This window comes from Rhamphochromis longiceps, linkage group LG6, assembly GCF_057381845.1.
Source record: "Rhamphochromis longiceps isolate RC_006_pf linkage group LG6, R_longiceps_female_GT1.1, whole genome shotgun sequence".
Lineage (NCBI taxonomy): Eukaryota > Metazoa > Chordata > Actinopteri > Cichliformes > Cichlidae > Rhamphochromis > Rhamphochromis longiceps.
This window is the reverse complement of record NC_140562.1, coordinates 38,847,071-38,859,569: the sequence shown is the minus strand read 5'-3', so window position 1 is coordinate 38,859,569 and position 12,499 is coordinate 38,847,071. Positions and strand designations below refer to the sequence as shown.

Here is a 12,499-nt window from a genome sequence, read left to right as displayed (position 1 = left end):
CCTTGACTCATTGCTCTCACTCAAATTCAAGTGTTACTAACTGCGCTGAAATGTACCTTGATTTACATTTTTGGGAAAATAACAAGAACTCACTGTATTTGTTCCAGTGTGATTTTGTAAATAGGACAATGGGATGTGAAAAACAGTTATAGTGCAGCACTTGTGTGACCAAAGAAATAAATTAAACAACTAAAAGCCTGATGTTCAAGATTTTCGTTTTTTAAAAATGTAAACATTTTGCTTGTTTTGTTGATGTGAATGTACTCGTGTTCTGCTGCTGACCTTGTAGACGACTGTTGCCATGAATTGCGGATAAGGCTGCTGATTAGACAGGAACTCTCCTATGACCTTGTTCATGACGTCCTGTGGCGGAAAGAAGTCATCCAGAAACTGTGGCAGAATCCTGGACACCACACGAGCCTCACTGGGTAAACCCTTCCTAATCCTACAAACAGGAAACACCAGAAGAAGAGCAAATCAAGATCAAGACTGATCAACAATCTGATCATTTTTTAAAGTAATAAACTAACAAAAGATTTTTTTTAAAGTTTCATCTTTCCAACTACAAAAGCTATTTGTATGATGGCAGGTGGGTGTGTGTGTGTGTGTGTGTGTGTGTGTGTGTGTCAGAGTGTAGCAGCAGTGTACCTGTCAAAGAGCACAGAGACCCTCTCCATGGCAACAATGATTGACTCGCTGTCTGGGGCCTGAGGATCAGAATGGGCGGGGCGGCTGGCAGGACTGGCTTTCTCCTTGCCTGAAGAGAAACCAACATGACCCGCCGTGACGCCCACCGCCTCCGATACAGCAGAGTCAACCTGACCTCTAACCCCTGTCACGTCTGAACCCGACGTAAGCACAGCTGAGAAGACGAGAAGGGGGGTGGCACCGGTTGAACCAGTGGGGCAAAGGTTAGAGCGGAAGTCGGGAAACTCATATCACAAGATTCAGATCAGAATTTTGTTCATCTCAAACAGAAAATTTGTTAATTTATGGGCGCTACTTTAAGTCAAATTACATTCTTAAGTTTTTTTCTGTAAGTGACTGGTGTTTAAATGATTTGAGGGAATTTAAATGCCATGCTTCCTGGGTACTCACTGCTGTGGCCCAAATGTGCTTCAGTTTGTACATACAGCACAGAGGGATATACAAAAATTTATTGAACCAGTTTACATTTTAAAGAGCTGGGGTTTTGTCAAGGAATTTGCTGGCTAGCCTAAGCAACAGAACTTCATATTAGTGTATTAGCATAAAGACGAGGGCACGCTAAGAGCTGGTAGAGTTAGTAAGGTCCAGCGTAAGGGTTAGAGGTAGGTATACCAGAAGTACAGTATGGATAACATCTATTACATGCAGGAAGCAAGCGGGTGTACAAGCGTTATGCTCAAAATGAAGTACTGCCAAGTTTTAAAATGCAGTTATGCTGTAATAGAGACATAATGAATGAAATCACTAACAAAAGGTATGCTGTGATTCTTAGTGAGAATGTGTTAGTAGTGGTAGCAAGTGTAAAGAGGCCACAGGTAAAGAGCACAATGCAAAACTGCTGGTGTATTTGTAATGATTCGGTTTCAGATAAGGGATGAAGTGAACCCAGTAAACATTTTAATTACAGAATTAGCGCTGCTGTTTTGGACACTAGAAACACGTTTTCTTTCACTCTACTTGAGCTCACTATCTCAGTAATAGCACCGCCTCTTTGCTCTTTACAGTGTTAAACAGACTCTTGCTCAACGTTACACTGTGCTAGCGTCATAATCACTGCTGCTGTGTTATCAGTGCTTTTGTTTAAAACTGGGGCCTGCGTGGGCTTAATGTTGTCGGACTCTTTATTCATACGTTGCTCCTAAATACATTTGTATCACGTTATCAATGTTTACATCATTTAACACATCAGCACGCTACTATGCCGTGCTTTAAATGAAGCATCGAAGCCCAAAAGGAATTTGTGTCATTATTCAAATTACTTGATGAATTGTTGCTGCCCTATTATATACATATACACAGACCACCAACAACAATACGAGGTGCTTGCTAAAGCAGCATGCACAGTCATTCATAAGTTTGTCAGTTAGCCATTTACTAGGCTTAGAGACAGCTATGCATTCCTCTCCACTTTTAGCCTATAGATTATTAATACTTGATCAATTAGATCCCTCTACATTCTTGTTTTCTAACTGACTATCGCAAAGGCAAATCATTTGTATGTGGGGTATGGGGTCTGACTCTTTGAGGGGGACAGTACACATTACATAATGTTAGTAAGAAGAGGGTCAAGGATTAGTCCGGAGGGATTAAATGGGGGGGGGAAAAGCTCACTGTGGCAAAGCATTTAAGTAGGAAACTTAAAGACCTGCAAGTTTATCTGTTTCTTTGAAAAGACCTGATGCAAAGTATTACATCAGAGTTAGCCAGCTAGCTTGATGCTATAGCAGGTTTGGAGTTGCTTGGGAATGCAGCAGCACTAACACCAGTCCTAATTGTGCATACCAGTGATTAAGCCAGGATGCCAGCAACACATTTTTGATGACGTTAAAGTTAGCAGTCATGTTAAAGCCTTGCTTACCAGTATACATGCAGGTAAGCATGAGGCCCAGAGCAGCCATGGCTCTGTGTGGAGATGGCATGTTGACTCTATCCACGCTGAGTTTGACCAGCGCTTCACCGTCCATCCGTGACAACTGCTCTGACAGAAGGAGGCGCTCAAGACCACGAAGCACGCAGTGATAGATGATGGAGGGAGTGGAGTCCTCGCTGGCCGACACCATCACGCCACATAACTAGAAGACGAAGATGAGGAAGAAGACGTTATTAGAAAGTGCAAAAGATAAAGGACATATGGCACTAAATCAAAATACTTTTTTTCCCCTTCAAGATGCTTAAATATATATATTTTATGTTTTTGCTTTCATTTTATTGTGCAATATGTGAGCTTCCTGCAGCCATTTTCACTTCTGAACTCTGGACAGCATCAGGAGAATCAGATCAGGACACAGGAAGGAGGTCTGCTTCTTGTTCTCACTACAGGAAATACTCTGGTTTAAGCAAGGATGCTGCCTGGAGAGAGCGTGCAGGTGGCAGAATACATGACATCCTCTCAACAGAGGTCAATGTGCCACACAATTTCCTCCATGCTCACATGTGCAGTCAGACATCAGTCAGACTTTGTACTTCAGAGCTAGCAGGGTAAACATCATTTACTGCCCAGCTGTCAGATAATTTGATTTATTTTACTTTACCTGTATTATTCCAGCCATAAATTCAGCTCCCACATCTAAAGGGTAGTTCTCCATCATGTAGAAAGCCACTGCACACATCACCAACACATGCTGCTGGTTATGCAGGTTCACACAGCTGCAGAATAGAGATGGGCGACACACAGCAAGTAGAAAAAAATCATTATAATTAAACAGAAAAATATACATTCCAGTGGCTACAGATGAATGCCAACATAACGTAAATGACAGCATAAAGTGTTAATAAGATGCTGGGCTAGAACAGCTTCAGTAACAACAATCTCTGTAACTCCAGAAGTGTTTCCGCAATGGTGAGAGTTCTAGCTAAAACGCAGGTCCAAAACATCCCATAGTTGGAAGACCTGCTGGCAGCAAATGCTACAGCGTGTGATTCATACCATTTCTATACTCCAACCTGTCAGTGATCCTAGAATGCCCCATTGTCATTCTGGAAGACAACACACACGTTATCCCATGAAGCATTTCTATCTTAAAGGTGATCACTTAGTATTAATCTCCTTTCGGTCTACAGATGGATTTAACCCTGCAAGCAACTTGGTGCATTTAGCAAAACAGATACCCTCCCAGTAGGAGGTCAAGAGTTCAGGTTTTCCTCTTAATCCGCCACTGTCTGTATTTATCTGAAATGTAAAAAGCAGCATCTAAGGGCCAACAGTTGCACTGCACTCTTGGTTCCATCGCTGTATTAAGCTGGATGAAAACTAATTAATTCGCAGATCCTCTTACAGAGGAGGAAGGTGGGGTGGTCACACACACTGACATTAGACACATTAGTTCCCAAGGCTCTTTCATCACTTAAGCTCATTAGAAGATGAGTTAAGGTCAACGTCTGCACAGGCATGACATTTATACTCACTGAGCAACAGCCTTGAGGTTCGATAGAAGGTACTCAGAGACAGTGGGGATGAGCTGTTTAGCTGTGTCATCCAGAAGGTCACATTCCAACACATAGAGCACCCCATGCAGGGCTCCCATGCGGCTAGGAAGGTGAGTGCTGCGCAGGGTCGTCTCCAAAAGGCGACACACGGGCTCGGCTATTACCTTGTCCTATAAACGTAAATTTAAAAGTTTTATATAGTGGGAGCAGTGGCGTGCTGCTATATTGATAACTCAAACACATCTTGAACCATCTCAGGTTCCATCACACACAGCTCCTCTCACCATGCCCAAAACAGCTGCTGCCTTGCAGATGGCCGGCACAAGGTACTGATTCAAGATCTCATCCTCGGGTGGATGGTGCTTCTGCAGCTCCATCAGGGTGGAGAACATCATATCAAACTGATTCCTTTCTGTGAACAGATCTGACACTGCCAGCAGCTACAGGGAAGGACAAGAGTGTACAATCAGCCGACAGAGTAAGCATGGCTCTGGTCTCAGGCTCATTTCGAGCTGCCAGAACAGACAAGGCGGCATACATTTTAATATGTCTAAATTAAAGAGTAAAGTTTCACCTAAGTGTATTCTGTCACATCAGTGAAGGACAGTCTACTGGTCTTTAAGATCAGATATTTAGGCGAATACGTTTTAACTAAGCACATGCATCATATCTCACCGATCGGACCACTTCACTGACGAGGATGGTTGGGGTTCTCCTGTTACTTGGAGTGCTGGGGATCAGCCACTGGCTGTAGAGCTCCAGGAGAAACTGAGAACATGAATGAATATCCACGCCTGCACGGTGTTTTCTGAGAGAAACACAAACAGTCAATTAGAGTGTCTCATCTTAACTTACAACAAGATGCCTCCTGTGCACTGAAGGACTGTGTACACGTATGTAATGTTGTGTTTATTTGACTAACCTAGAGTTTATAGGAGATAAAGGTGGGGAGGTGGGCGCCGGAGTGTCTGCCTCATCTTCTTCATCCTCACCCCACTCTTCCTCCCTGAGAGGCGTGATGTTGTTACCCAACCACACTGAATGGATGGAGACCTGGAGAGTGACATGCCAAGTTAAAAAAAAAACCCAAACATATTTGTTCATAATGTTAAAAAAAAAAAAGAATAACTGTTGCACTGCTGACAACGTATACATTGTTCCTAACAACAGTTTACCCTTTCCTATGATTCCTACCTGCCCCAGTTTGTATTCCATGTTGCCCATCTCCCTCTCTGTGTTGATCTGAAGGAGCAGTTTCTCATGGCTGATCAGCGTACCTGCTGAAACAAATAAGTCAAGCAGTTACTTTACAAATACATTTTAAGAAGTGGTTGATGAAATGAACAAGCTGAGGCTAATGAGAGTGTGACTGCACTTTTTCTATTACCTGCAGAAGCTGCTGATAGTGAGGGCACAGGATCCCAGGCATGGTATGGGTGGTATGTATGGACGTTGTCCCTTTTTGACACAAGCGCTTGAATCTCTCTCTCCACCTCACCTCTAATCACTGCAAGTTTCCTTCCAAACCTGAGCATAAACATTAGCAAAAGGGTAAAAAAATCTGTCTGTCACTTGCTCATTTTAGGCAGCTGCACAGTTACAAATATTAGAACCATAACTACCGTGTTTCCAGGGCTTTTAGGCTCTTGTTGCGAGGCTGCTGTTCCAGACAGCTAACTGCTGGGTTGCCAGGAGTGGGAAGGGTCATGGCACTCAGCACCAGGCTGGTGATGGCTTGCACTGCTAACACATTCAACTGGGTACGCTCCAAGTCCTCCTAGAGAAAAACAAATAAGAAAGACATGCAATAAGACGGCAACAGATGTATTATCTTTTTGCAAGGCATCATAATATTTAGAGCATGTGCTAAATGACACATGACAAAAATATAGACTATTACATACTCCAATATAAACAAATAGTTCAGTCCATATGAGCATGCTGCAAAGTTTGTACTTCCATAAATCTTTCTTCCCAGTAACATTTCTAGAGTTCAAGTTGTGTGCATACCTCCTGTTGCGGGTCCTCCTCCTGGTCTTTAGTGATGGGTTGGGTGACCAGCACCCCTAGTAGAGTAGCCCAGGTCTCCTCAAATTGAGTCCTGCTGCTCCAGCCTGAACAACCAAAAACCCACACAGATGCTTAATGCATAGGGTTTTTTTTTTAAAACAAAAAAATGTATACTTAAAAAAATAATGTAATTTAAAAAAATGAAAGCATCATCGATGTGATAAGAATGGACTGATTGTATGTTTCTGTACCCAACGTATTGATACGGTAAAGAAACTCTCTGAAGACATCCTTTTCCTGAAGGAAGTCCACAGGGATCTCAGGCAGCGTTGTGCCGAACTCTCCTCCTGGCTGAGGGGACCAGCCCAGTTTCCAAACCTAAACCACAAAGACAGAGCATATAAACAGGTTTTTTTTAAAAAGAAGAAGAAATAGATTTTAATTATGTGTTAAATTCAGTTACCTACTGGCACAACTTCTTTCAAAAACTCACCAGTGGAGGTACTCTGGTGTAGCTGTTGACCAGAGGAAGCCGAGACAGACTGATAACAATGTTGCGCAATGTTGGTGTGAGAAAAGTGGGTAAAATGGAGTTTCTACGATGACCAAGCGAAAGGATGCTCGGCAGACCCTCCACCAGCTCAGCCATGATCTCACATGCTTGCCACTCACACATGTCTGTAACACAAAGACTTAAATGTTACCCTAAGGCTTTCATCTGAGAAGAATTACTCACAACAACACCAACAAAAAAGATGACTGCAATAATAAAACTAGATGAAACAACCCTGAACTTTAACTCAGTGTCTAATTAAGATTCTTACGGTCAGCATGTGCTGCATCCACTTGGTCTCCATCATCTTTTTCTCCTTTTGCCATTTTCTTCTCTTGATGCAGCAACTGGTCACCAGGACTCACAGCCACTGCAAGGGAAAGGCGAAAGTGTTTTAACTAGCAAAGATATTACAAAAAAGTGCAAGAATGCATCTTTCTGCTTTGATTACCTGCAACAATAATAAGGCGAAGGCAGTAAATGAGGGAGCAGGTATGGGTGGTGTACTCTGGGGTGGAGAGCTTGTTCCAGACGCAGGGCTGCTGCAACGCCAGACACAGGCAAGAAAGTGCCCACTGCAAGTCCACGCTCAGGGGCAGCCGGTCCTGGAGCAGACGCCACACTACAACCTGTGTAACCATGATGTCACATTCACAAAGGTTTAAGACAGTTGTAAAGAAATCAAAGGTTGTGCAAAGCAGTCATATCATACTAATTTGACATGGTCTTCAAGCTTTAATTTTCTGAAATCAAATCAGTCGTTTACCTCAGTGGCAGTGCAGGTGAAGGTGGTGATGAGGTGCTCCTTGTCTGAGGGAATATGTAGTGAAGAAGGGAGCTGGCTCACACTTAGCAGGTATTGAGATAGTGCTCTACAGAGTGACAAAACTCTGGGGTAGAACCCTGGTTCATCTGAAACATACGGTAAAGAATTTAGGAAAATAATGAATCAAAACTTTATTTTGAATTAAATTTAATTAAAAGACTCCAGTGAACAAAAACCCAGACAGAACAGATACTTGTGGGGTTTTTTTGCTAACTTTTTTCTAATGCATTTTTCCCCTCCTTCCCAGTCTCACCATACACATCACCCAGCTGGTCCCAGTAGGGCTGGGGTTGGGACGGTGGCAGAAAAGACTGGTGAGGTGCAGGAAGTGACCCGGTGACCCCTGCTAGTTGTTCGAGGGTCACCTGCAGCGCTGTCTCCAACAAAAGTGACCCCTGACCGCGTGCTAACCGCTGCATTCCCATACTCAAGCATGGACAGAGAAGGCTTAGATTGAACTCCTGGGGGAAAAAAATGACAGAATTCCAGGTTCATTTGTGAAATCCTAAAAAAAAAAAAAAAAAGCCCTAATATACAGGAATTGACATATTTAAGATTTTTTTTATCATCACTGTGGGCTAATGTTTGCGCACTGGAGCGCCAATGTGTCTGGATGCTTCTATTATGCAGATGATAAAATTTAAGTGCATAATAAGACAGTGTGTACGTTCTTTACCTTGCAGCTCATGACAGTGAAGAGATCAGCAGGAGGTAGTTTGGTAAGAAGTTCTGTCGTCTCCAACAGGGAAACATCTCCACGGAGACAGCACTGAGACTTCACCAGAGCCACATACCACTCCTAAAATCAAACAAACAAACGGGTAAACAGATGGTCTGCACAGTCTGACAAACCTGGATTATTAGATTCATCAAGTCTAGTTCCTCACCTTGTCTGCAATGACCAACTCAGGAGCGGGCGGAGGATCCCCGTCCAAGGGATGTGATGTCACTGGAGGAGTGGGACTGCTTGTGTCAACAACAGTGGCTCTGAACCTGTCCAGCAGGGAGTAGAACCTCTGATGTCTGGGACAGAAATAACCAAACAAAAAAATTTACAATTTAAAAAATAAATAAATCAATCAATTAAAATTTGTTTTTAGTTAACATATGGATATAAGAACCTGCAGATTCAGTACAGCCCTCTCAATAACCTACTGGGTAAATTAACTCAACATATCACATTTTAGTTTGTGTGCATTATTTGGGAAATCCAAGCAACATACAATTCCTCAGTCTATCCTTTCAATGTGGTCTGAACAGGTGACTAATCCAAGGGCAAAACTAATTTCAACAGGCACAAAAAAAAAAAAAAAAAAAAAAAAAAAAAAAAAAAATCACACTTAAAACAAAAATACAAACTGTGGGGTAGCTCTCAAAATGGCTGCAGTACACAAGGTTTTACCTCTGAGCTAAACCACTGTTCTGGAGATATTCTTGGATCCTATCCAGTTCCTCCACAGGAAGCTGTGCTATGCTGTTCTGAAGGGTGAAAGAATGAACACAATCAGGGTTTTTAAACACACAAAAAGTTTGACTTTAACAGTTCTTCCCATCTGATCACTTTAAAATTCGAGAACAGGTCCCAAATTGGACCGGGAAAAACATAAGAAACATGTTCAGCTTTTAGATGCACTTCCAATGAAATACACACTTTACTAAAACGTACCTGTAAGGTCTCAGCCAGCAACATCTCTACCCTGCGACACGCCAGTGTGTCCACCATGCGAGCCAAAACGCGAAAGGGTGTATTAAGAAGCTTGTCAACATATAGCATCAGTAGAGATCCAGACTGACTAAGGTGGATGCCTTCCAAACACTGCAAGGTCTTTTTCAACATGGTAGGCTACAAAGACGAAGAGAACAAGATAGTAAGGGAGGGCAGTGGGGCATGAAATGAGTAAGATGCAGGGACGGGGAAGAAAGATAAATTGAGAATTAAAAAACAAAATAAAAATTTCAACCAGGTAGTCAAGAGATTAGAAAGATGAATAGGATGTCATCTTACAGTAGTGAGGTTGTCACAGCGGGATTGGATGGCCTGGATGAAGAGGCCACTGGCAGCAGAGTTGCGGTGGACAGCACTTATGAAGTCCTGCACTGGCGGCTCATGGGAAAGGCTGATGAGGTCACGAACATGATTGACAATCAGCCAGGTGAGATGCTCCGAGTCATGGAGATTCTGACACTACAAAGGTGAGAAAAAAAACAATGCTTTTATTATGTAAAGCACTTACAAATCTAATTTACTTTTGCTCATTAGTGTTTTGAGATTTAAATATTGTTCTTCATAGATAGTAAAGAGCAAATATATCCAAATGTAATTTTCAACATGTTTTCTAGCTGAGAATAGTATATCGTGATCTATGTATAATTTATCCCAACAGTATGGTCCCATATTCTTAGTAATCTTACCACATAGTCACAGAAGAGGATTACAGCTCCCCTGCGTACAATCTCTCTGTTAACCATTGCTAACTGGGACTCAGGCTTGTCCTCTTCACCTTCCCCTGAGGAATGAGGGCTCAGCAGCTTTGTGGATGAGAGACTGTGTCGTCTGATAAAAAGAAAACAAAGCACAGTTTTAAAAGGGAGAGTTTTTCCTCATTTTATATCCTCATTGACTCATTTATAATAATTAAAAAGTGCACACAAATACACCTGACCCCAGTCAATCCCCTCGCACTGTTCTTACCTGGGTGTCTGATGAACCTCAGCCCACCAAGAGTAGTTGGTGTAGTTAATGATGAGAAGAACTTGGCACCAGAGGAGCACAAGGGATGGGTGGGTGGTGATGAGGCACTGTACCATGCTGTTCAGACCTTCTAAGGGGTAGAAGAGATTGGCCTCTGTGACTGTCTGTCCATTCTCACCCTTCAGGAGACGGCTGGCTGCAGCTGTGATCCTGCGAAACATTCCTAGGAGGGAACAAAAATGAAAAATAGGTAAAAGAACTTAATCTGAATTATATTTGATATATTATTTTTAAAATATCATTATGGGAGTTTGTGCATTTCCCAGATTTTACATGCTTACCACTTTTGAAGACATGTATGAGACACATGAGCAGCGTGCCCAGCTGCTGGCAGTAGAAGGTGTGCTGCTGCTCAGTGATCTCTACTTTAACCTGCCTGGTTGAAATGTCATCCAACAACACACCTACAAGCTGGAGAAGGAATCTAGATGGGAGGTGCAAAAGAGAGAAGTGAAAGAAAGTAAAAAGGCAAGAAGAGTTAGACCCTTGGAGGCAATCTGGTAGCTGAGAAAACAGAGCAGAATAGAAACCTTTCTCAGCCTGTTAAAGACAGTAAATAATAACCTGGCAAATGTTTCCTCAGGTGGAGCCTTTTGCGTTTCACCATTAGTTTCCTGTTTGTAGATTGTGTCAGCAGCAGGCGGGTCGTTTGGGGAGGGGCTATGCTGATGCAGGCGGCGGATAGCGTGGCAAGAGAGGAGATTTGGAGAGAGTGCCAGCTCATGGACACGGGAAAGCACAATGTCTTCAGTGGACTGCGAGACCAGTACCCTAAGCACTGCCAGGATACCAGATACCCACAGCTGGACTGTAGCTACAGATGCCTGCAAGAACCAATGTCAGATTTCACATCAAATCTTACCTTTTCCTGGTTTTTTTTGGGTTTTTTTTTTTTAAATAAATCAGTCACTTAAAAACTAGAGGAATTGTGAAAAAGTGCACACTATCTGATGAGATGTCTCACCATGGTGGCTGGGATGGTGAACATACTCTTGAGCAGCATGTCAACAGGTCTGAGAGAGGAGGGTGCCACCGTCTCAAACAGAGTGTTTAATACTCCTAATGCCTCTGGAGAGTCCAGATGCATCTGTGTAGACCAAACATAAAAATATGCTTACTGAAACAAACAGAAATTGCCTGATCACGCATCTGTATAAATTACTGCAAAAATCAGTTGGCTTTAACCATCAAGGTTAACCCAACATATAAACTTGCAAACAATTTCCTACCTGCTGCTTGGCAATCATGGGAAGTATGACGTCTGCAATCTGTCTGGATAATCTCTTCCACTTGTCTTCATTCTCTTTGTGACACTGCTGCAGTACAAGAATGAACATCTCCAACACCTGCAGCAGACACATGAAAGCATGAGCAAGGCAGAAAACAAGTGGGTTGAATATCTGATGATGTAGCATGCTGTGTCTCTGCATCTACTTGTAAACATACCTGATGGTACTGCACAAGTCTTAGCAGCATGGAGACCACAACTTCTTTCTGTGTATCCAGCTCCTTGCCTGCATCAGCTTTGTTTGAGCCCCTCAAGACAAACAGATCGTGAACTATAGGCTGCAAGGCTGGGATGGCTGTAGACGAAGCAGAAAAGTGTAAATGTAACCATCAACAAGAAAACCTTTGGAAGTTAAAAGAGGAATTAAAAATTATATAAGTCATATGCATTCCTCTCACCATGTGTGACAGCTTTTCTGCCACTTGCCATAATGCCATCACACAGCTGGATGATCTTGGGAATGCTGATAATCTGCTTGGAGTGGTAGCGTTCATAAGACAGCAGCACCAGGAAGAAAAAGATGTTGGGAATGATGGCCTCTGAATCTCTGTAAGTGATGCAAACAGTTATTTTATTTCCCAGGAAACATATGTAACAAGCTTTTAAATATATATATATATATATATATATATATATATATATATATATATATATATATATATATATATATATATATATATATATATATATATATATATATATACACACACATACACACACACACATATACATACATATATATACACATATACATATACACACACACACACACACACACACATATATATACACATATACATACATATATATACACATACACACACACGAGAAATCTGAAATTTTTACTGACTCAAAACATACCTGAACTGCCCCACTTCAATGTACTCAAACTGTTTCAGGACAAAGCCAATGAACACCTAAAACATAAATTTCTGA

At 42.1% G+C, this 12,499-nt stretch overlaps 1 protein-coding gene across 6 annotated transcripts in view; it reads right to left on the bottom strand.

Annotated features, from left to right (window-relative positions):
- The window catches only part of htt (huntingtin), a 31,281-nt gene that overhangs the window by 3,874 nt on the left and 14,908 nt on the right, over positions 1-12,499 (bottom strand). For 2 of the 6 annotated variants that reach the window (XM_085410669.1, XM_085410671.1), the window contains 32 exons: positions 12,425-12,480; positions 11,962-12,110; positions 11,722-11,858; positions 11,505-11,621; positions 11,240-11,362; positions 10,840-11,099; positions 10,557-10,699; positions 10,216-10,438; positions 9,936-10,077; positions 9,529-9,708; positions 9,190-9,366; positions 8,926-9,002; positions 8,411-8,546; positions 8,200-8,322; positions 7,777-7,984; positions 7,464-7,609; positions 7,149-7,326; positions 6,969-7,067; positions 6,638-6,822; positions 6,396-6,522; positions 6,145-6,248; positions 5,757-5,911; positions 5,522-5,661; positions 5,329-5,414; positions 5,057-5,187; positions 4,810-4,942; positions 4,419-4,574; positions 4,114-4,304; positions 3,240-3,354; positions 2,567-2,780; positions 649-862; positions 283-445 (listed from right to left, as the gene is read on the bottom strand). In XM_085410669.1, coding sequence (XP_085266795.1) covers positions 283-445; positions 649-862; positions 2,567-2,780; positions 3,240-3,354; positions 4,114-4,304; positions 4,419-4,574; positions 4,810-4,942; positions 5,057-5,187; positions 5,329-5,414; positions 5,522-5,661; positions 5,757-5,911; positions 6,145-6,248; positions 6,396-6,522; positions 6,638-6,822; positions 6,969-7,067; positions 7,149-7,326; positions 7,464-7,609; positions 7,777-7,984; positions 8,200-8,322; positions 8,411-8,546; positions 8,926-9,002; positions 9,190-9,366; positions 9,529-9,708; positions 9,936-10,077; positions 10,216-10,438; positions 10,557-10,699; positions 10,840-11,099; positions 11,240-11,362; positions 11,505-11,621; positions 11,722-11,858; positions 11,962-12,110; positions 12,425-12,480 — 4,788 coding nt within the window. The remainder of the gene's footprint in view (positions 1-282; positions 446-648; positions 863-2,566; positions 2,781-3,239; positions 3,355-4,113; positions 4,305-4,418; positions 4,575-4,809; positions 4,943-5,056; positions 5,188-5,328; positions 5,415-5,521; positions 5,662-5,756; positions 5,912-6,144; positions 6,249-6,395; positions 6,523-6,637; positions 6,823-6,968; positions 7,068-7,148; positions 7,327-7,463; positions 7,610-7,776; positions 7,985-8,199; positions 8,323-8,410; positions 8,547-8,925; positions 9,003-9,189; positions 9,367-9,528; positions 9,709-9,935; positions 10,078-10,215; positions 10,439-10,556; positions 10,700-10,839; positions 11,100-11,239; positions 11,363-11,504; positions 11,622-11,721; positions 11,859-11,961; positions 12,111-12,424; positions 12,481-12,499) is intronic. The other 4 variants (XM_085410670.1, XM_085410675.1, XM_085410672.1 and 1 more) reach the window with 3 other exon arrangements.